This window comes from Eptesicus fuscus, chromosome 9, assembly GCF_027574615.1.
Source record: "Eptesicus fuscus isolate TK198812 chromosome 9, DD_ASM_mEF_20220401, whole genome shotgun sequence".
NCBI classification, from domain to species: domain Eukaryota; kingdom Metazoa; phylum Chordata; class Mammalia; order Chiroptera; family Vespertilionidae; genus Eptesicus; species Eptesicus fuscus.
Window position 1 is genome coordinate 62,675,488 of NC_072481.1, and position 24,972 is coordinate 62,700,459.

Consider the following 24,972-nt stretch of genomic DNA (forward strand, 5'->3'; position numbering starts at 1 on the left):
TTCTCTCTCTGAGATCGAAGCACTAGGAAGAACAGCAGGGCTCGCTCAAACCCATTCATTGTCACCAAACACCTACCTTCTCATGATAAAACTCCTACTATTCTCCCTTACACTGTATCCTAGCACAAGGTTAGGCACCAAGGGCTCACTTCATCGGGACTGAAGGTATTCTTTCTGCCCCAAAGTTTTCTTCTTGTAATCCAATCAGTGGGGGAACTTAGAAAGCACTAATGGTTTACAAAACAAAACAAAACAGGAATTGCTGCACACACAGACAACCTCTCTTTCTTAATCACCCTCTCACACATACTCTCTCAATGCACACTCACACTCTCATTCACACACTGTCATATACACACTTTCTCACGCATAGTCTCATGTACAAATACTCTCACACACTCTCTGTTACACACACACACCTGCACACACCTCCTCCCCCCCCACACACACACAACTCTACAAGCCCTGCCCCACATACCTTTCCCCATCTCGCCACTTTATCGTCTCATCTGCTTTATAAGACAATGAGCATCTAGAAAATTTGCCCCAAATCCTCACCCTACTAAGTCATCAAAACAATTTGGGACTCTGTCTCACTGTGTTGATATTAGCATGTTCAACTAGATAACCTTGACATTTTTGTTATTTTCTGTCATACCATGGTTCAATATGATACACTGCATGGCACTAAACAAGACCTCAACTACTCAACCTTTCATAGGAAATAAATGTTACTATGCTTATGCAAACTTACATACTTTTGAAAATATTTGTTAGCCTTTCAATTTTGTCTGACTTTATAAAAAGGCTGAACAAGTAAAAATAATAGCTACCATTCTACTGCAGTTACTGTACTGCTTTACATGTATTCTCTCATTTACTAACATAACAACAATGTTACTAGTGTTTATCACCATTTTACCTATGTAGAAATTTAGAGTTAGCCTCATTAAATTGTCCTAAGTCACCACACTGGAATGAAAGGCAAACCTAACCCCAAAGTCATTTTTATTATGCCACACAATTTCCTTCTGTTGAAAATTTTGTCTTTGAGGCTCCCCCTGCAGAAAAGAATCAGGTGCCAGCTTTCCAGAATCGCAGCTATTATTTGAGAAGGTACAAGGATGACACTCCTTCGCATCTGAGCCTCACCAGGTCACATTCCTCAAGTGCCAAATTAAAGGACTGAGCAAGTGCAAAAACCCAGCGGTTTCAGGACACTATCCGGTGAGAAGTCCCACCTCCTCCAGCCTGTGCTGAAAACCAAGCCACAGAGGCCGGAAGCCCCTGCAAACATGTCGTGTCTGTCAACGGTGCCTGCAGGGGATGGCAGAGAAGTCCTGTTGCTTTTTGAAGCCAAGCAAGGAGACCAGGAAACCAACACACATGATTACTTCCAGGTTTTGTTTAAAATACTGACACACACATGAAAAAACACAGACAGGAATTAAGTTCTTCAATCAAAGTTCACTGAGTGCCTACTCTGTACCAAACAGGGGTACAATGTGGGCAAGATCAACAGTGCTTGGCATTGAATAACAACTCTTATCTGCTAACTGCCTGGCACGGCACCTAAAATTTATAATTTTTATTTTTCATTGAATTCCCCAACACTCTATGAGGGAGTTATGCAACTGGGATCCATAAAGATATGATATTTCTTTTCTTTTTTCCCAACTAGTATGTATGTATTCAGGAACTGGAATAGTGCTCATCACAATGTCACAGTCAAATCCAGAACTGGTTGATGACTATAATCCCATTTTATGCAAATATATATATATATATATATATATATATATATATATATACTGAAGTCACATAACATATACAGGTTGGGATAGCTAAAGAGTGTCAGAGTGAGGAGAAAAAAAAGGCTGTTTGACTCACCTGTTCATTCTCTTGACCACTTGTTTACACTACCTCTCAAACTGAAATGCTGCCAACTTAACTCTAGACCCATTCCTCCCATGCTCCAGCTAAGCTAAAAAAAACCTCAGGCAGCCCTAGCTGGTGTTGCACGGTGGTTAGAGCACTGGCCTGAGGACTGAAGTCTCACGGGTTCCATTCCCAATCAAGGGTATGGGCCTGGGTTGCAGGTTTGATCCCCAGCCCCAAGTCAGGGCACTTGCAGGAGGCAACTGATCAATGTTCCTCTCTCTCTTTCTCTCTCCCCCCCTCCCTTCTACTTTCTCTAAAAATCAATGGGAAAAATATCCTTAGGTGGGGATTTACAACAACAACAAAAAATTCACACATACAAAAATCTGAAGTGGGAATGGATAACTTGACCAGGAACGTGGCATACAACTTGCTGATATTTTAACCCATCACTTTATTTAAACTTAATGCTCAACAGCTCCATTTTGGAAATGAGAGACTTAGAGGTGTGATCCCTGCTTGTAACCACCCCCATCTGGCATCAGGAACAAAACAATTCCTCCATTCTATTTTGCATAGAACAAGCCAAAACCCACCTGCATCGTCTAGCATCAGGTCAGGGTTGGGATTTTCAAAGCATCTCTTAGTAGAGAAGGTAAACCCTGAAGAGGAGATTGTGAGGCCCTCTTCCTGCTATGGCAGAATTTTTAGGGGCAAAAATACCAGTTTCAGAATCAAACACTCTCTACAAAGCAAGAGTAAGTAGATGATAGGATTGGCCAAATAAGTTTATTTTTTTAAGAGGAGTTTGACAGAAAAACACACCTTAGCCCCTCTATCTAGATCTTAAGATTTGCCGAGAATATGATATAAGCCAGAGAATATGATATAAGCCAGAAAAAATGATTACACAATTAAGTGCAGCCTGGCAGAGATTGTGAAGTTAAGGCCTGATTATGAAATCAGACAGTAGGAGAAAATATTCTGTACCAGGTGAAATCAAGATACCGCTGTAATAACTTATAAAGAATACGGGAGGGGAAGAGTAGAACCAGCAAAGGAATGTAGACACCTCTCTCGAGATTACAAATTACTGCCAAATGGAGAGTAGGAATGTCGTTTTAAAAAAGTTTTCTTCTCATCAATCCTGATAAAATGCCACCCATCCCATTAGAATTGAGGGTGGCGTGCTAAAAGAGACTGAAAAAAGAGGAGGGAAAATGGGGTTTGAGGGAAGGAAATATAGTCAAGAAATCTGCTCCAATTAGATATCACCCAAGTAGCAAACCTTATCAGAATGACCCTACAGACAAACAAACGTGTAATCACCCCTTCAATTTTGTGAGGGGAGATAGGGTACACAAAAAGTAAATGATCAATTCCCAGAAATATTCTATTAAAAGTGAAATTCATGATGTGGACACAGGGGTACCAGCATACTAAGGAAAATCAGAGGCTGAATGGTCAGGCAAGGTCGGTAGGGGAGATGGACTTCACACAGTAAGATGAGGGAGAAAAAGGAGTTCCTCTGGACTGAGGGACAAACAGAGCAGGATCACTGGGCAGGGTCATCGGGCTGGGTATGTGGAGGGAACAGCAGGTGAAAACCTGGTGGGAAGGCAAGTTGAAAATCTGTGAATCCAGGCTATGGAGTCAGGCTATGGGAAATAGTGTTCTGCAGCAGCTTCTGAGCAGGAGGGAGACAATCAGTGGTCGGCAAACTGCGGCTCATGAGCCACAGGCGGCTCTTTGGCCCCTTGAGTGTGGCTCTTCCACAAAATACCACGGCCTAGGCGAGTCTATTTTGAAGAAGTGGCGTTAGAAGAAGTTTAAGTTTAAAAAATTTGGCTCTCAAAAGAAATTTCAATCGTTGTACTATTGATATTTGGCTCTGTTGACTAATGAGTTTGCCAACCACTGACCTAGAGAGACACACCCCTGAAAATGGTTTCACACCACAGGCCCCAATGCTACATGACGATTCTAATGGCTGTTGTAATACTGGCAATAAAGGGCTCAACAATATGGATTTAAACAAAAGGTCTCGGCCCTTGTGGTATAGCCCAGTTGGTTGGAGCACCGTCCCAATACACCAAGGTTGTAGGTTCAATCCCCGGTCAGAGCACATACAAGAATCAACCAATGGATGCATAAATAAGTGGAAAAACAAATCAATGTTCTCTCTCTCTCTCTCTCTCTCTCTCTCTCTCTCTCTCTCTCTCTCTCTCTCTCTCTCAGCAATAAATAAAAATGAAGAGGGGGGGAAGGTCTCAATGTAGCCTCTCTATGCTTCTATAATGCCAGGGGCTTAGTATTTAAATACTCAGAGCACTCAGCCACTGATGAAAGGGATGCTTAGCATTCTCTAAATCTTTAAAGTCAAAACAGTCAAAGATGCAACTTTTAAAAGTGTATTTAAGTAAGACCTATTTGGATAAAGATGAGAGATTTCAAGAACAGAGGTCACTTTGGATTGAGCAGCCTGCACCAGCCTATGTGCCTCATTCAGATATAGAAACCCACACCCTGCAATACAGATCTGCTATTCACCTAGAGTGGAGGCAGGGCGCCATAATCCCTTCCTAAAACAAGGTCACCGCCGGAAATGAACTTCAAACTGTACCACCTGTCCTCCAGAGTCAACATAATTTTATAATTTTATGAACTTGAGTGTGGACTTCCCAGAACAACAGTCAAGGGGCAGAACACGTAAAAACACAGTTTCATCTTGGGGTAAGGAACCAACCAAACAAACTCATCATATAAATTACCTGTGTGGTGACCATGAGTATCTTCAAAATCTGCAAACCCAGTTTCCATGGAATCTGGTGCCTGGCTCGGTATTTTTCACAAGGGTTCATGAAGTAGAACCTCAGGTCTTTCCTCAGACATTCTTCTTTCATGTCAGAATCGAGATGAGCCATTGCAGTGCTGCCACAGAAGATCAATGTTTAAATACATAAAACAGCCTGTTCATCAGAAAGCTCCTAAGTAATACTTTCTGTTCACATGCTTTACCCACTCCTACAAGCAAAACTCTCTCACAACCAGGGAACCTGTGTTCTCTTTAGGAATCTGACAGTTATTCAGGACACTCCAGTATTTGCCTTTTCACACAACTACTCATCTTATTCAAAATGGCCATTGTAAAAAATTATAAGAATGAAATTATATTTTCAAAACTCATCAATTCCTACACTTTAACATATAGCACTCACCTGTCACTGAAGTATTAACAGAAACTAGATGGGATATTTTCATGTACTCCAAATATGAAATCACAGAAATTTGGTATAGACTAATGAAACTAAAGTGTTCTAGAAATAAAGAATCTTTGTTCTATAACTTTTTGTACTGAATGAAGGATTATGTCCCCCTTTATTGATAATATATGAATGACGATAAGATCCTAAAATGTAAATATATTTAAAAAGTAAAAACAGCACCTCTGCAGGTATGCCTAGTCAGATATCTGTGTCCCTTTACATTAGTAAAAGTTGCTTTTACTGTTTCCAAGGGCTCTGGACTCGGGAGTGCGCATAGGACTCAAGCAAGGCCAAAGAGAACCAATGAGGTGTGGTCACAGGACTATGATCAGAACTAATGGGAGAGATGTGGTCTTTCCACTAAGTAGTCCCCAAAGTGGAGTGTGCAAAACAAAAAAATTTAACTCTATTAATAATAAATATAACATAATATAGAGAAGGGTCACTAGTAATTAATATAACATAACATAGAGAATAACAGTGGTATATAGTAGCATACAATTTCTAAATAAATATACACACATTGGGGATATATGCTTAACTTTCACTGTTTGATACATAATCAACACAGTTGGAGATCAGAGACATAAAGCCTAGGCTGTGAGTCTGAAGTTCTTGGAAGCCATCTCGCCCTCACAGGCGAGCTCACCAGAGAGTGGAGCTAACACAGAACAGACAACACATAGACACTAGGCCTAACGACAGTGTTTGAGTTACTGGATCCAGATGTGCCTGAAGTCATGGTCCCAAGACTTTCAATTTGAGCTAACAAATACCCTTTGGCATTTAAGCCAGTTTAAATTAGATTTCTGTTTCTTACAACAGGAAGTGTCTGGATGGTAAATTTAATAAATAAATTCTATTAAGTTCAGCCAGTCATAATTGGGGGTAGGGGTCATTCTTGGGGATTTTTCACCTGAAATGTCTAAATGGCAATATTTTTATACTGACTTATAATCTATGTTATCTACATTGACTAATAAGTTTAAAAGAAGCCCAAAGGGGAAAGGCTATTTTAAAACATATTTTAAGACCTTTTTAAGACTTATATGCAGTTGTTAATAATTTCTTATTTTTAAATTTTTATTTTTTATTGTTGAATTTCTATTTTTAGACCTCCTATTTCCAGAATTAATAGGCTAGGTTATTCAGAATTTTCCTGCTTTGAAGGAAGGAAGGAAGGAAGGAAGGAAAAGAAGTGAGAGAGGGAAGGAAGAGGTATTTACACACACACACACACACACACACTCGCACACAGCAAAATGGAGTTGATATTAACAAGAGAACAGTCTAAAGTAGAGCTGGGAGGCCTCCAGGAAGGTGAGCTAATAGACCTCACCTCATGTAAAACTAAACTTTAGAACTGGGCTAAACCAAATGGCTACATCCCAATGTAGTTCTTGGAACAGACTGATTCCCTGAACTCTCTATTAAGAAATAAAATTTTCACCTAACAGTAGACATAAGCAATTAATCATGTATAGCATAATGCAAGACTTCCTGTGAGCACCAGTCACAGATATTTCAAAGCAACTTATGTAACTCCTTTAGATGCTCCCCTTTTTCTGTCTTTATAAATTCTGTCCCCTACTTTCCCCCTCAAAACAAAGTTGACTTTCTATCCAAATCTGTGTATTCTGGATTGCAATTCCTAAAAAAAGACCCCAAATAAAGCTTTTGTTTGCTTTGCAGTTCTTGGTCAAAATTGATTGACAAACTGTAAAAGACTGGAGTTAAAAGTAGGCAAGCCCTGGGGATCTAATGCACAGTGTCTATATATATAAAACCCTAATATGCAAATAGACCTAATGGCAGAACAACCGAACAACCGGTCGGTATGACATGCATTGACCACCAGGGGCGCACGCGGAACATTGTGGGCATCGGCCACCGCGGGATGGTGGAGCAGGTGAGTGGGGGTGCCAGACCAAGGTGGGGCGCTGGTCGCTGCCATTGGGGTGAGCCTCTGGTGGTTACTGAAAATTCTTTCCTCCTGCGTGCCATGGTCCTGCTGGAAGCTCACACCTGCTGCTGGCGCTGGCCCCACTCACACCCACAACTAGCGCCAGCCCTGCTTGCACCTGCAGCCGGTGCCGGAGCCGCCGCTCGCACCCGCTGCCGGTGCCTGGCACCGGTCCTGATCACTCAGTGCCATCAGTGGGTGCGAGCAGCAGCTGCTGGCCCTGATCACCCGAGAGCTTCTCCACCTCCCCCTGCTCCTGAGGGCTGATTGGGGCCAGCAGCCACCTCTCGCACCCGCTGCCAGCAACAGCCCTAATTGCTCCATGCCATCAGTGGGTGCAAGCGGGGCCAGCACCATCAGCTCATGGGGGCGGTGGTGGCGGGATTGGGGCTGCCCACAGACAGGGGATTGGAGGCCGCAGTGGGAGGGGCTGGGTGGGGGCACAGAGGATGGGCCAAGACCTGCCCCTGTGCCCACCGCAGCCTCGCAGCCCACAGTTCCTTTCAAGGTGCATGAATTCGTGCACTGAGCCCCTAGTAGTGAATAAGACAACAATATTGTATCATTGCTAAGTGACTAGATCTTAATTATTTTCAGCACAAAAAAGAAATTATAATTATGGTATGTGATAGAGGAGCTAACTATCGCTACAATGGCAATCACGTTACAATATATAAATGTATCAAATCAACATGTTGTACACCTTAAATGTATGCAATGTTATATGTCAAATATATTTCAATTTAAAAATGAACACTTGTAATAAAGATGTTTCTAGGAATGCTTAAAAAATTAAAGAGAGCAAAGAACTCCCAGGCCAGTCTTGGAGGATCCTGGTGAAGCAGGAGCCCAATGCCATTCATGCACCCTTAGGCTTCCATCTGTGGCCCCAGGAAAGGGGAATAAGGGAACCAAGACTTAAGGCCCAAAGCACATCCAATGTGGAAAAGGAGATCATCCTCAAACTTAAACAGGGGCCCCAAAGAGCTGGCACTTCAGAAAAAGTAACCAGCACCCAAACTGCCTGCCCCCAAAATGTAGAGGACTACAGAGAAGGCCAGAGTAGTTTCAAATCAAAGGGGGAAAAGGAAATTAAAAATATAGACCCATCCTGAGAGATGAGGACCAAAACCCAGCCCTTTGAGCCTCATGCCTGAGTGAGCCAGAGAATGTCAAACCAGGAGCAAGCTCTTCAGTGGGCTTGGGACTGGGGTGGCCCTCCTCCTCCCAGCAAACACACACAGGCCTCTCCAGAGGGTCATCCTAAGACTGGAGGTGCTCTAACAAGTCACTTGTAAAACACGTTAACCAGTAATAAAACAAAACCAAGCGCGTGAGGAAACCAAATAACATGAAACAATCAACTTAGAAACAGGGCCAAGTATATTGGAATCAGACACAGATTAGAAAACAATCACGCTTACCTTACTGAAAGACAAATACAGGTAAAACTATCTATAAGACAAACTTGGGGGCGGGGGAAGAACTTTCAGAAATGAAACATCATTTTCCATAATGAGTCTCATTTCACAAGAATAGATGACTTTTTAAATGTTTGCCCTGCACCTGCTCTAATTACCTCTTGATTTGATCTAACAACTTACTAACCATTTACTGTGCTGGGCGGCTGCGCTGGGTGCTCAGAACACAACGCCGAGCAGGCTCCCTGACCCTCAGATATTCAGTGTCCAGTGGAAGACACAGGCTTGTGAGTGTGCATAGTCACAAGTTAGCAAATAGCGCAGTGAATGCTGTGCCACAGTGTAAAAACTATTCTGGAAGTGGAGTCCTAACTCTGGGGAGAAGTGTTCAGAGAGCCAAAGGGAAAATACCATAACAGTGTCATAATATATGGAGTGGTAAGTGCTATGGGGACACTTAACCAGGAGCTTTGAGGGAGGATTTCCAAGAACTCCTCCCTCAACTGTGCCTGAAAGCAACATTCTCCCACACAAACCTTCAGATCCCCAAGAACATGGATCAGTGATGGTGTTAAATTATTTACACTACGTATCCTCTCAGAAGTGTTTCACTTAGGTATTTACAGAGCAGTAGCAATTTTTCTAGCGCAGCAATGAGTAAAAAGAAAACTGAAAAAGCTAGTATGAGAACCTTTCCCCTTCAGCATACTAGTACAGGAGCCACTAGGTAAATATAGGATAGTGCCAGTCAAGTGTGATCAATTGATGATAGAAAAAAAATTAGTTTAAATTTAAATTGGCCAATCAAAATAAGCAAATACTCTAGAAAAATCAATTGTACTGGACAAAAAAGCTGTTCCTAAAGTGTTAACTAAAATTTTTATTGGTAGTTCATCTCATGGTAAAATTGTGTAACATATAATGAACCTAATGCAGTCACATTTTTGTGCAAAAAAGTTAAATTTAAAAGCTATCAAGATTACAGCATAAAATTTCCAAAAGCCTCCCAATATTTAAACCAAAAAAGGGGGGGAAGTAAAAGAATATCATGTAAGGAAAAATATCCTGTAAATAAATTACATCTAGAAAATTTTTACTTTAGAAAATTAACTTTCATTTGTAATGCTAACAGCAAGACACCCAGGTAAAACATACATGGTGTCAAAACAAGCCAAAGGAAAATTGTTTGGGCAAAAAAATGAAAAAGGATCGCAAGTCAAATTTATAGAAAATATTCCTTTATTAACTTTTGGTCGAGAATATGTTTGTATATTTTCAGAAAACAACTCCGAGACCATGTGGATTCCTGCAACAGAGAGGAATTGACAGGAGTGCTCCAGCCATGAAGTCAGAAGAGAAACAGTCCAGAGATGGAAGACACTGACCATGCTTTGCCATACTAGCAGTCAGCAGATGTGCGTCACTGCAGATTGCCCAGGACCAAACCAGAGAGGGTCGGACCTGCATTACCACCATTTGTCCACCATCCAGAACTGAAATATCATTGCTGTTAGGAACACATAAACAACTGTTGGACATAGAAACCGGGACTCAAAAGAACTGTTGGCCCAGAAAGAAACTCACTATAGACTGATTCATTTGCCTCTCAGCATAACTATTATTGCTTGTCTCATTTTCGGCTCCTATAAGTGTATTCCTAGTATCACATGAGCTCACTCATCTAGGGGAAAAGATGAACAACATAGACTGAAGAACAAGAACAGCATTGATCAGACTGTCAGACCTCAGAGGGAAGGTAGGGGAGGGTGGGGACAAGGGAGATAGATCAACCAAAGGACTTGTGTGCTTGCATATGAGCCTAACCAGTGATCACGGACAACGGGGGGGGGGGGGGGCATGCGTGTGGGGGGGTTTGGGAAGGGGATGGGGGGTGGTTGATGACAAATATGTGATACCTTAATCAATAAAGTAATTAAAAAATAAATAAATAAATAAAAACAGAGTTACATAACTTTAAAAAAATTAGTTTATATGAATAATAAAGTTACAGTATAAGATTGCTGTTTTTAAAAAATGTTTTAAAATCTTTATTGTTGAAAGTATTATAGATGTTCCCCCTTTTTTTCCCATTGACCCCTTCTAGCCTGCACCCACTCCCCACCCCAGGGCTTCACCACACTGTTGCCTGCGTCCATGGGTTATGCATGCATGCATACAAGTTCTTTGGTTGATCTCTTTCCACCCACCCACACATCCCTGCCCTCCCTCTAAGTTTTGACAGTCTGCTCCATACTTCTATGTCTCTGGATCTATTTTGTTCAGCAGTTTATTTTGTTCATTAGGTTCCACATATGAATAAGATCAAGTGATACTTGTCTTTCTCTGGCTGGCTTATGTTGCTTAACATAATACTCTTCAGGTCCCTCCATGCTGTCTCAAAAGGTAAGAGATCCTTCTTTTTTACTGATCCATAGTACTCAGTGGCATAAATGTACCACACCTTTTTTATCCACTCATCTACTGATGGGTACTTGGGATGTTTCCAGATCTTAGCTGTTGTAAATTGTGCTGCTATGAACATAGGGGTACATTTATTCTTTCTGATTGGTGTTTTGGGTTTCTTAGGATATACTCCTAGAAGTGGGATCACTGGGTCAAATGGCAGTTCCATATTTAATTTTTTGAGGAAACTCCATACTATTTTCCATAATGGCTGCACCAGTCTGCATTCCCACCAGCAGTGTACTAGGGTTCCTTTTTCACCACATCCTTGCCAGCACTTGTCATTTGTTGATTTGTTGATAGCCATTCAAACAGGTCTCAGGTAATACCTCATTGTTTTAATTTGCATCTCTCTGATGATCAGTGACTTTGAGAATTTTTTCACATATTTCTTGGCCATCGTATGTCCACTTTGGAGAAGTGCCTATTTAGGTTCTTTGCCTATTTTTTAAATGGATTGTTTGTCTTCCTTTTTTTTTTTAAGTTATATGAGGTTCCTATAAATTTTGGATATTAACTGCTGGGTGTTTCTCAGCATCTAGAAGAGTTTAGAAATCTGGAGAGGGGGCTGCGCTTAAATTAATAAAGAGACTAGACATGAAAAATAAATTTGGAAGGCATTTTGGGGAGCCAGAGGAGACCTAGCTTCAGTAACCAAGTTCTCTGAATCTCTGGACCCCTAGCTTTTTATTAACACAAATTGCCCTAAAGCAAAGCAGATATACATATCAAAGGCAAAGCCTGGTATACAGTAGGCATTGTCAGGTTGGGGGAACTGCCCTCAGCTGTCAGGCAGCAGGCAATAATATATGCAAATCTTTAGGTTTGGGGAAATGCTTTCAGTTATTCCAGCAGCAAGTAATATGATTCAGCCCTGCTGAATATAGAAGCCCATCAACTTTTTGAGGACTTCTTGCATTTTATTATGCCCTGCTGGAATTAGCTTCTAGCAATTAACCCTTTATCAGATGTATCATTGGCAAATATGTTCTCCCATACAGTGGGCTCCCTTTTCATTTTGTTGATGGTTTCTTTTGCTGTGCAGAAACTTTTTATTTTGATGTAGCCTCATTTTGTTTATTTTCTCTTTTATTTCCCTTGCCTTAGGAGATGTATCCGCAAATATATTGCTACAAGACATGTCTGAGATTTTGCTGCCTATGGTTTCTTCAAGGATTTTTATGCTTTCACGACTTAAAGTCTTTTACCATTTTGAGTTTATTCTTGTGTATAGTATAAGTTGGTGGTCTACTTTTTTTCTTTTTTGCATGCATGCATCTATCTGTCCAATTTTCCCAACACCATTTATCGAAGAGACTATTTTTACTCCATTGTATGCTCTTGCCTCCTTTGTCAATTAGTTGAGCATAATGGCTTGGGTCAATTTCTGGGATCTCTGTTCTGTTCCATTAATCTTTATGCCTGTTCTTGTGCCAGTACCAGGCAATTTTGATTACAGTGGCTTTGTAGTATAACTTCATATCTGGTATTGTGATTCCTCCAAGTTTGTTCTTCTTTCTTAAGATTGCTGTGGCTATTCTGGGTCTTTTTTGGTTCCATATAAATTTTTGGAGTATTTGTTATAGATCTGTGAAATATGCCACTGGTATTTTAATAAGAATTGCATTGAATCTACAGAGTGCTTTGGGTAGTATGGACATTAATGATGTTAATTCTAGCAATCCATGAACATGGTATATTCTTCCACTTGTTTATATCTTCTTCTACCTCTTTTTTCAACATCCTGTAGTTTTCAGAATACAAGTCTTTTACCTCCTTGGTTATTCCTAAGTATCTTAATTTTTTGTTGCAATAGTAAGTGGGATTGTTTTTTTAGTTTCCTTTCTGAGAATTCATTATTGGTGTATAAAAATGCCTTCAATTTCTGGGTGTTAATTTTGTCTTTCAGTTTGTTTATGTGATATATCATGTTTATTGATTTGGGAATATTGTACCAGCCTTGCATCCTGGAATAAATCCCACTTGGTCATGGTGTGTGATCTTTTTCATATATGCTGGATCCAATTTGCTAGTATTTTATTGAGTATTTTAGCATCTATGTTCATCAGGGATATTGGCCTGAACGGTAAATGTCTGCCTGAGAAAGATGTCCTCTGCAGTATGAGGGAATGACTCAGCACCAGAAACCAGAACGGCTGCCTTCTGAGCTCTAACCCCACACCCCCCAAACCTGGATTCTCCTCATACCGCATTAGTCCACTCTTCCCTCCCCCTGCTGGAGCCCAAGGTGAGTAATTGTAGACAAAAGTTTGCACATGGGCCCTTTAAGAGGGAGACTGCATTTCCCGCTGACTCTCCCTGGCAGACAGCAGTTCCATTGCTTTTCACAATAAGATGTTATGTGGGCACCTTTCTCACTTCTGGTGCTCTGGGCTGGGAAGCCCAGCATTGAGTTGAGACCCCAGAGTTCTCAGTGGCATCCCCCCCACAGCTGAGCTATCCCTCCAGACCTTCAGTCTGTGGGAACTCGGCCAGCCCTTCTTCACTTCCTACCAGTCTCTATTCAGTCTCCACTTTCCATCCTTGGTTATCAGGCTTCTCCCCAGCTAGTCCTCACTTGATTTTTCAAGGTGGTTCTTCTGTATTTTAGTTGTATTTCCAGTTTTGCCCTGGAAGTGAAGTATGGTAGCAACCATACCTGGGTAAAAACTGCTGTTTGAGTTTTAACCCTGCTATTCTGGCTTCTGCACGCACTTACTTGCTTGAACAATAGGGTAGTTACCTCAGCTTCCAGACTGAGACCTGGAGACTCACAGAGGTAATTTTCCTGGGCCTGTGGACCAGAACCACAGGAGATTGATTCCCACTGACTCAGTAGCTCCAGGAGTAGAAACTGTAGATAACCTTTAGAGATTACTAACTCTGCTTGATTCTGCTTTTGTAAAAATTGCTTTCGCAAGATAGGGCCACATTCCAATGTCCAGCAGGATGTGGCTGGGAACCCCCCTGTGGGCTGTTCCCAGCATTTAGAATTTAGAATTTAGAATTTAGAACAAAGGAAAATCTTTGTGGTTTAGGCCTTTAAAAGGACTGCCTACACCTGGAACGGCGCGGTCATGAGTGTGGACTCCACCTGCGTGTGGTGCTCTCGCGGCCGTCCTGGCCAGCTCAATAAATCCTTGCCTGCTTCTTTAATCAACTAGCAGCCTCCAGTGGTCTTATTCTGACTCCAGGGTTCGACCCCACAGCAGAAGAGTGTCACTTACTCTGCCACCATTTTGGAACTCCAAGATTGCTGCTTTTAATAAATTTAACTTAAGCTTAAAAATAACATCTAACGTTTGAAAGAAAAGGTAATGATATTCTGGTTCAAAAATTCTAGTATCTCAAGGAAAATATAAATGTATAAGCTTTCTTTTCTGGGAGCTCTTTCTTGCTCCCCCTTCCCAGTTTGTAGATTTGCCCTAGTTCCCTGGTAGGTGAAGGGTATTAAACACACACACACACACACACACACACACACACACACACACACAACCAGGCATCTTATTCCTGTAACAAAACTACAATGTAAATAAAAAAAAAATAGTGCAAAGTGAAAAGAAGGAAATTTACTAAAAAAACAAAAGAGAGATTAGGACAACATCATAGGACTAAAACATTCCTTATCCCACACCCTGTAGTGCTGAGCACTGGGCTGGGTGTTTGGGACAGGAGCCTTGAAAGCTGCAATCACAAATTTATGAACAAGAATGAAGTCAGGAGGGGAAATGCTGCAACTTTCATCACACATGATGAAAATCACCAACAGGTTTATAAAAGGACAGAGAGATACTAACTTGTAACACAACTCAGGGGAAGTGAAAGTGACCGTACCATAAAATCAGTTAAGGGACAGACATCAATGATTTATATTACAGGGACCCATCAACTGCAGGGCAACACATAGAATGAATAAGAGTCATCATGACTCTTATGAATTATTTATTTCACTAAACTCTAGGAAAGAATGACCTGGATTTGTATAAGTTTAATAAGTGGCACCATTAAAGACCAAACTATCAAAGGAAGGAAGTACAGTATTTGTAAGCATAAAAATGAGATTTAGAATAGAATGAAAAGTCACCCACATAGTGGGCTACATAAAAGCTAGCGATGCTTGAATGGGGAAGTAAACAGGACTTAGTAAAGAAGTCTGAGACTGGTACTATGGTGAGAAGTCCGGGGAACAGCACATCAAAGCCACCGTGGGTCATTAAGGAAACCCGTTCTTTCTCTGAATAATCCGAACCGTGTGAGGTCAGTTCATTTTAAGGCTATCACAGGACCAAAATAATTCCGACATTATCAAATCAATGACCAAAAGATCTATGGAAGCTTAATGTTTTGAAAAATCAAAACAAGTTACCAGCAATTCTTAACCTCCTTGGAGTCATGAACCCTTATGAGAACCTGTGATGGTTTTTGGTCTTTGTCCTAGAAAAATGCACACACCAGTTTCAATGATGGTACCCTGTACCACTGGCACAATCTGCTCAGCAAATAAGCTAACCAGCACAGGTGCTGTTGCTTTTCAGCTTGCATGACCCTTAACCCCAAAAAGGGATGTGAAAGTTTGTTTCCATAGCCTTCCAAAGTGGGGTGCAGGCACATAAGAGGGTTTGCAAGACCATTCACTGGTAAGTGAGAAGAAAGAATTAGGGCTTCTAACTGTATTAACCTGGCAAAGAGAAGTTAAAATTTACAAGTTGCAATATATGAATTATTACATGTCACACCTACAATGCCCTCACTTGGTCAGAATGCCAGATGCCTGTGTTTCATTTGGGTATACAAGGCATCCTGGGAAGAGTGCTCGTTCCTGAAGTAGGGATTGATGGTGGCTCCCTCACTGTTTTTTCAGCACATCCCCACCACTTAGGGTTTATTTGGGTCCATTTAAGCAGTTTTAGAGTATATTAACCCTCACTAAAATGGGCAAGGGGCATAAAGATTATTGCAAATGCCTGGCAGGCATGGATCAGTGGTTGAGCATGGACCGATGAACCAGGAGGTCACGATTCGATTCCCAGTCAGGGCACATGCCCAGATTTTGGGCTCAATCTCCAGTGTGGGGCATTCTTTCTCATCATTGTTTCTATCTCTCTCTCTTCCTCTATGAAATCAATAAAAGTATGTCTTTAGAAGAAGAATATGAACTTTCTTAAAAAATAAGATAAAATATAGGCTAAATCTTTGATTGCTAAATGCTGAGCCTGCATATAGTAATTCATTTTAACATCCTTAACTATCTCACTCCTTAAAACGTTCACTTTACCTTTTTTTATAGTCCATATAGTTCTATACACAAACTATAAATAAATACACATTCAGAGAGGGTGGATGTTCTTTTAACCAATGGGGATAAGTTATCAAAAATATTTGAGACTGCTTCTCTAGTGTTTCAGAGCTCTCACCACACGGTAGATGTGGTTGTCCTTTTGTTATCCCAGCTGATACCATAAACTCGTGAGCTTGGGAGAAACTGATGTTTGCTCCCCTGACTCCAACAAATAAGTAGAAAATAACCAACACAGGCATTCCTTTTCCTGCCAGACCTGTTTATGTATCATGTACGGAGGTGGCGACACTAGAGTAGGATGTTCTTTCTAATTCACAACTAGCTCTTCATAGTCACAGAGGATGGAGCAGGGGAGGCAGCATGAACCACTCCACAAATCTCTCCTTCATCCTCTATCCTCATCACAGGGCATGGTACCACCAGCTTCCAGGACCCAAACCAGAAACTGACATCTGTGAAGATCTGTACCATCTGCCTTCCCACTGTCATTTTTCCCCCACACTTAATTGTGGTCATAATTTTAAATAGACTATAACAAACCCTATCCCTGATTTCTGCCCCTTAGAGACTACCACTTTTCTCTAATTTTCTCAGTTATTTAATATTTCTAAATAATACTATTCTACTATTTTTCCTGTTTTGGGTATTATCTATGTATATCCTCCTATGAAAGATATGGATTTGGCTCTTATATCTGCCCCTCACCAGCAAATACATCCTTTTCATCTCTCCATCTTCCCATCAAAGTTTTAATAAAATTTTGGGGTAAATTAACATTCATAATTTTGAAGCAAATATGCAAATACTCTTCACAATTGAGCTATTAGTACACCACAGTTTTATTCTCTCTTGTAAAAAAAATTTTTTTTTTTTTTTTAGTTAATTGCCTTTTTCCCCATTTGATTAGTTTTCTACATACTATCCAGAACTTTATCACCAAACTGGCTGAGTCTGCCAGCTCCCCTCAATTCATTCGAACAAGTTGGGGGAATCCTGTTGACTTCTTTCTCCCCCTGCCACCCACCCACCCACCTAGGGGCTTCATTCCTGGAGCCCTCATCCTCCTGCTCCAACCTACACTGGTTACTGTCTCATCCCTATCCAGGGCCGTCAGTGTAGGAATGCCCTCCACCTCCTTCCTAAATCAAGTTCCACATTTCCTGGATGCCTCTTCCTTTGCTCTCGAATTTTTGTGGAGAGTGTCCTTCAATCCGCTCCTGTGAAAGCAACCTGGAAGGTCCATTTTGAGACTTCCTGTGGCAGACACTGCTAGCTGCCAGCCCAGTCTCCATGCCCCCGTGCGCCCCTCCCTGCCCCCCGCCACCTCCTGATTTTGTTGAGGACAAGGAATATGTTAATACTGAAGGACAGAATAGTTCGGTACCAGAACTAGACAAGAACTTAGTGCCACTGTTTTCAAACGTGGCTATACACTGAGTCACCTGAGGTGCTTCAAAATACTGATGCCCAGCACCCACCCTCGGAGATTCTGTCCTTGTTGGTGTGGATACCACCTGGACACCTGGGCTTTTATTGAAGACTCAGTCTTGCTTAACACTATATCGCACAGCACACAGCAGAGCATTAACATATAATAGGTGTCCAATGAATATTTGTTGAAAAAACAAGTGAGTCAGTGAGTGAGACAATAACCCTGAATACATGAACTTTTCCTTGGCCAGTACCATTAAGATCAAATAACAACAACAACAACAAATGTAATACAAATATAATGAAAACAATGTAATAATAATAGAAAGTCTAAAATGTTTATATGAAAATTGAATTAAAATATACTGAAATGTATTTAGGTAATTTAGTTGCTTAGTTTACTGATGGAAAGCCTATTTTGTTTCAGTTAATATTCCTAAATTTTTTCCAAAGAACGAATTAGTCAATGAACTGTTATGAAAATTTGGAACTGATTGGAGAGAGTTAGAGTCCTCCCTCAAGCCAAATACAAAAATAAAACTTAGACACATTAAAAAATAAAAGCATAGAAGCATGGAATAGACTGTTGAATCTCAGAGGGAAGGTGGGGGTGGGTGGGTAGGAAGAGATTAACCAAATAACTTGTATGCATTAATGCATAACCCATCGACATAGAAAATAGTGTAGTGAAGGCCTGGAAGGGGTGCCTGGAAGGGGTCAATAGAGAAAAAAAGGGGACATACGTAATACTTTCAACAATAAATATTTTTAAAAGTAATAAAAATAAAGTATAAGATACAGACCTAAATATGTGTGTGTGTGTGTGTGTGTGTGTGTGTGTAATATATATGTAATTTAACATGTCCTTCTAAGCAAGACAAAAATCAGAAGCCATGAAAATGACTGACAAATCTTAACACAAAAATTTGACTGGGAAAAGGGATCTGCAATATATTTAAACAGCAAGAGTTTACTATTACTTGTAGATAGTTCCAAATTATTAATAAGAAAAACACAACCCAATATAATAACTGGCAAAAGATCTGAACAAACCAGTAAACATTTAACAACAATCATGAAAAAAAAGAAAAATGTACATTTTTGAAGGGCACTTGGGCAGTTCCTAGAAGAATATCTGTGATCTAGAAATCAAACTTCTATGGAATTATACTACAAATGTTAATTAAAATAACCAGTCGAAATGATGACTACAAAAACGTTCACTGTAACTTTGTATTGACTTAAAGATGTCTGTGACATATTGTTAATTTTTTTTAAGTTATAATGTAAATACATTGAGATTCCATTTTTCAAAATGTTGACATATGTATCTGTATTGTAGACATTTTAAAAGGCTAAAAGTACAAACCAGAAAAAAAATCTTGCTACTCTCTCTGAAGTAGTATTAGGGTCATCTTAATTTTCTTCAGGTTTTTCATACTTTCTTGATTTTTTTGGCAATTAACATGTGAAATCTTGAGTTATTATGAGTTAAAATAAGCTATTTCAAAAAGAAAGGGTCAAATAATATGCATCAGATAATCGAGTATTTCTCCGCCCTTAGTTTGTAAGTGGTGAATGGGTGGTGGAATGCAGACTGAAATTCAGTGTTTCCACAACAATGGCCGTGTTGGCTCCAGGGCGAATGACACTGCTATCTGGTAGATGGGAGATTTTATTTAGACCAATCTCAAGCAACGCCCACATCAGTTTTTTGTTTGTTTGTTTTTTATATATTTTTATTGATTTCAGAGACAAAGGGAGAGGAAAGAGAGAAACATCAATGATGTGAGAGAATCATTGATCAGCTGCCTCCTGCATGCCCCCTACTAGGAATCGAACTGACAACCTGGGCATGTGCCCTGGCCAGGAGTCAAACTGAGACTTCCTGGTTCATAGGTGGACCTGCAACCACTGAACCACACTGACCAGGCAGGTTTTTTTAAAAATTTTATTCTAAATTCCTACAGTGGACTGATTAGCTCATGGTTTGCTAATCTCACGAAAGAGGAAGAAAAAGGAAGAGAGAGAGAGAGAGAGAGAGAGAGAGAGAGAGAGAGAGAGAGAGAGAGAGAGAGAGTCCAGTTCTCTGAGGCTCTGGGGTAGTTGAGCCCCAATTAAAGGAAGTTAAGGGGCGGGGGGGGGGGGGGGGGAGAGTCAAAGAAAGAAACTTTAGTTACCTTCTCAGCACAGCTCTCAGGACACAAAATCAAAATTATGGGCCATTCTACTCCTGAGAAGCACCCAGAAGAAAGACTGTAGGGGCTTTTCATTTCCCACGAGGGCGGCCCGTAAAAGAAGAGCATTCCTTCAGGAATTTCCCTAAAGAGAACCATGCTGCTAAGTTCCTATTCCACCACCTCCCATCCCCACTGGCTGTCTCGGGCCAGCAGGAAAGCAGAAGCACAGCTACACGTTTTGAAAGTGCTGGTTGTGAACAAGCCTCGCCCCCTTCGAAAATACATCCTGAAGAATCAGCTTTCTGGGTCAGAGATAAGAAGAACAAAACTGTTTCTCAGCAATACTGGATTTCAAATGCAGTTAAAGCTGAAGATGATGACTGGAGTTATGGCATTTCGTACAGCTTTCTTTCTCTAACATTTTCAGTATGTGCCCAGTTTAACAGGGTCATGCTAATAACACTCTGTAAGTAAATGTAAAGTTAAAAGAAGTTATAAAATTATAAATAATATTTTTTCCTCAAAACATTGACTGAATTTACCTTGTTTTTGGACAGGCCCCCTTCAGTGTCAGTGGGGAAGCCCCTAAAGTCACCCTGTTGCTAGCAACTCCCTCTAGTTGCTATGCAGGGGTCGGCAAACTCTTCAGTCAACAGAGCCAAATATCAACAGTACAACGACTGAAATTTCTTTTGAGAGCCCAATTTTTTAAACTTCAACTTCTTCTAACGCCACTTCTTCAAAATAGACTCGCCCAGGCCGTGGTATTTTGTGGAAGAGCCACACTCAAGGGGCCAAAGAGCTGCATGTGGCTCATGAGCCGCAGTTTGCTGACCAATGCTATAGGGGATACATTTTTCTTTAAAAGTCCACCATTTAAAGTGTGGTTCTCCTGTAATTACAGACACCAAAGATAATTTCCCAGAATCCTTAGCCTCACTCGTCACCAGTTATTGCCTGACAGACCTTTTAGGCGGAAACCACCGTATTTATTCCAGGGGAGATGATAAGATTCAACCTCCAGAGGAGAAGGAAGGAAGCAGTCCCTCCAGCTAAGGGCTTGTCACACTGGGGAGCGGGGAGGGGAGGAGCGGGAGGGGGGGCGGGGGGGGGCCCACATGCAAAACAGAGAAACCTCAGCTTCAGGCAGGATGAGGAAAATGGGAAGGAAAAAACCCCAGAAGACTGCCAATGTAAACAAATGAGTAAACAAATAAACAAAGGCTTTAAAACACTTGATAGGGAAAAGTATATTGCAATTTGACAAAGAAAATGAAGTCTGAGAATAAAATGGCTTTTCTCTATGAAGTCCATAGCAGGTGCTATAAGAGCTCAGCTGATTTCATTCTTCAGCACTAACGTTAGACTCCAGGCTTCAGCTGAAGGTAACTAACAGTCCAGCCTCAGGAAGATTCCCCTTTTAATCTTCATAGCCAAAGGGGTTTGCTTTGATCATTGTTTCTACTTTGAAAATTGTAGCCAGAAGAAGCCACCTGTTTTAAGAATTGTCTTATTCTGGGTTTCACTTTCCTGTTAGACACCTAGCCAGAGAGATTAGTTTGTGAAGATGGTCGTCCCTGACTGGGTTCTGTATTCTCTGCCACTCTGTTCAGAACTTCTCTCCCTGTTCTTCTTACCAGTACTTGCTTCTTGGTGATATTTCATATGGCCCTGCTGGTGTGCCTCAGTGGTTGAGCATCGACCTATGAAACAGGAGGTCACGGTCAGGGTACATGTCCCAGTTGCAGGGTTCAATCCCCAGTGGGAGGCATGCAATGGGGGACGTGCAGGAGGCATTGAAGGGTATGCAGGAGGCAGCCGATCAAGGATTCTCTCTCAGCATTGATGTTTCTATCTCTCTCTCTCTCCCCTCTCCCTTCCTCTCTGAAAGCAATAAAAATATATTTTTAAAGAAGATATTTCATATGTATTATTTTGTTTAAAATAATACTTTTGATATGCTTCTCCGTGGGAGAAAAGAATGAGGCCTCTTTAAACACTTCATCGGGTACTTATCAAGTTGTAACTGCCAGAGGTTAAATAAAATTGGCACTGTTATGGTGGCCTCTGCACGGGAATGGTCAGGGGAAGTGTGGAAACGGTGCCTGGTGTTGAAGGGTCCGGGCCACAGAGCCTGGTTTATGGGAAGTTCTCATGAAAGGAGAAGGGAAGTTTCCTGGCAATGAGAGTTGGACTGGCCTTAACGTATGAAGAGGAAGATGAGCTAAAATGTTGAGATTGCTGGGCTCAATAGGAAGAAGCTACCAGATGCCCCTCCCTTGTGCTGTTTGGTTAGTACAGTGGTCGGCAAACTCATTAGTCAACAGAGCCAAATATCAACAGTACAATGATTGAAATTTCTTTTGAGAGCCAAATTTTTTAAACTTAAACTATACAGGTAGGTACATTGTTATTAACTTAATTAGGGTACTCCTAAGCTAGTCTTTGCTAAAAAACGTCCTCAATCTGATTGAGGTACACTCAAGGGGCCAAAGAGCCGCATATGGCTCGCGAGCCGCGGTTTGCCGACCACTGGATTAGCGCATCACAAAGGTGGTGAGCAATTTCTACAGTGTGAAGTCCATATCTGGCCTCTGGGGAGGAGGTAGTTGGCCCTTCAACAGAAAGTATCAGACTCTGCGTTCTGACATCCACAGCCTCTCCTACCTCCCCCCTCACTGACCCCTTCTCCCAGTCCCAGTTTACAAAGACACACAAGCTTCTGTTTTCCATCTGGTACGGTACATAGATTGTACATAGTATTTTTCAAATTTGGATCCCTTCCAAAGCTATTTATAGGCACACCTAAATGTATGTCCTCCTGTGCTGTAAGAATGGGAACTTCTGAAGATTCTCACTGGATATGATAAACCCTTTAAGTCCTGAAGGAAATGTGCTAAGAAAAATACTGGACTTGAGGGGGAAAAATAGAAAGGTAATAACCCCACACCCACCATCAGCACAAACCTGTTAACCGATGTAAGCAGAAGACAGTGAGTGAATGAACCCTGAGTCAATTTGCTCCTCGCCTGTTAAGGACAGCCCTTTTAGGAAGGAATATGTATCTTCTACCCATCTGCCCCATTAAATAGACACCCAGCATTAAAGGAGATAGTTTATAAGTTACATGATGCCCGGTCATTTTGTTGCAACAAGTTGCACCCAAGTTATGTCTTCTAATCCAAAATGGGTCTTCCATGAGTCTACAAAATATATGGCATACTCCTCTGCACAGCCGCCAGAGACCAAGCAAATCCTCCTTTTGACGCCTGGCTTTCCTTGCTAGCTAGCGTTAAGTCCAATATTGAGAGCGCCACGCAGGAAAGGCAGGGAAGTCTCTCTTCTATTTTAAGGAAGTTTAACGACCCACCACTAGATTTGTTTTGCGAGCCGGGAACAGGGAGCCAAGGTCCCAAGGCCCCTTTGTACTCATCACGCCCAGGCGCGGCCGCGCGGCTCTGGCTGGTTGCAGCTCTGACCACTGCTGTGGGGCCCCCGGCAGCGCCCCTGGCTGAACTGTACCCTTTTCATGAGGCGGAGGAACTGAGGTTAACCACACCGCAACCCTCCCACCTGAGGAAAAGGCCTGTTTGTTCCGGACGGCAGAGCCCAGCCTTCTTAACGAGCTGCTAGCAGCTCACAGAAGCGTCCCCCAGGCAGCAGCACGGCTCGGGTCTGGACCAGGAAAGCCGTCAGCGTTTCTCCAGGGTCCGACATCCCCAACGGCGCAGCTCACGCGCCTCACCTGACGGTCACCCTGAAAGCACCCGGTCCTCCCTCGGGCTCCCTGGCCTGAGGCGGAGCACAGGGCAGCAAGGCCAGGCCTCCGCCTTCCAAACTTTCCTCGGCTCTCGGATTCCGAGCAGGAAACACCTTCTTGGCACAGGCAGGTCGCCTAGACGGACCGCCTCCCTGCTTTGGGCCCTCCAGGCGCTTCTCCCCCCCCCCCCCCTGCCACCTCCACGTTCGCCCTCTTCTTACCGTCCGGCCGCCGCGCAGACCTCAGCCCCCGGCGGACCGGCGGGCGGCCCTGGGCGCGCGCTGTCAGCCGGGCAGGCGCCGGGCTGCGGGCTGAACTGCGCTCGCCCCGCCCCCGGTCCCCACCTCCGCCCCGCCGCTTCCCGCCAGCAGGAGACCTTTTCCTGGGAGACTTTTTCCACGTGTCGCCAGCCAGTCTCTCGGGGAGGCGGGAAGCAGCGAAGCGGCTCGAGGAGCCGGAGGTGGGAGATGGAGAGGAGGTGCGGGCGCGAGAAGACCGAGGGGACAGCAGCCCGGGGAAGGGGGCGGCGGGGGCATCTCCGGGAGGGGCCGGGGGATGGCGGGGCCCGTGGCGCGCCCCGGGGTACTGACCTGCGGCCCGGCCCCCAGGACGGGGCTGGGGCTGTGTTCAACACCGGCAGGTCCAGCGCCTCCGCTCCGCGAGGCATGGCGGCCCCGGCGCCGCAGGACAGGAGGCCGAGGGCGCGCCGCTGCACCTGCCTCGCCGCCGCCCCGGCGCCCACGCTCACGCCCCGGTGCCCCGCGCGGCCGGCCCGCTCCGCCGCCGGCTGGTCTGCGGGAGGCAGGACTGGGAGCAGCGCCTCCTAAGGGGTCCGGGCGCCGCTCTCCACTCCGCCCCCGGGCGGCGGGGCCGCGCACTCCCAGCCCTCGGAGCTCCTGCCTTCCTGTCCCTTCCCGAGGTCTCCGTTCTCGCCCGGTTTTCCCCGCCCGTGCGTGTGTCCAGGCCCTTAGCCGCGTCCGTTCAGCTGCGTTCGGGGCGCACTCGGAGCGCCACGCCGAGTGCCGGACCCTGCGATGCGCGAAGACGCACCTGGCCCGTTCCCTGTGCGACTTCACGTTCGCTGACAAGTTCATCCGTTGCAGCGCGGTGTGTGTGTGTGTGTGTTTGTTTTTCTGACGTGCTCGGTCACAAAACCCTGTGACAAGGATCCTGTTTCAGGGATGTTAGAAGTGCTACCCGCGCACAGGGGAAAGGAAAACGAATCGCCTTTTGGCGGCGTGGGGCGGCTGCAGCGGCCCCCGCGCATGGCCCCGGCGGGCGCACAGGGACGGCGAGTCGCGCACC

General features: G+C 43.2%; 1 protein-coding gene across 1 annotated transcript in view; it reads right to left on the reverse strand.

Annotated features, from left to right (window-relative positions):
- The window catches only part of MCOLN2 (mucolipin TRP cation channel 2), a 55,881-nt gene extending 31,429 nt beyond the window's left edge, over positions 1 to 24,452 (reverse strand). The window contains exons 1-2 of the mRNA XM_054720786.1: positions 24,258 to 24,452; positions 4,653 to 4,812 (exon numbers count right to left, since the gene is read on the reverse strand). Of these exons, the coding sequence (XP_054576761.1) occupies positions 4,653 to 4,812; positions 24,258 to 24,334 (237 nt within the window). The 5' untranslated portion in view covers positions 24,335 to 24,452. The remainder of the gene's footprint in view (positions 1 to 4,652; positions 4,813 to 24,257) is intronic.
- Between the last annotated feature and the right edge of the window lie 520 nt (positions 24,453 to 24,972).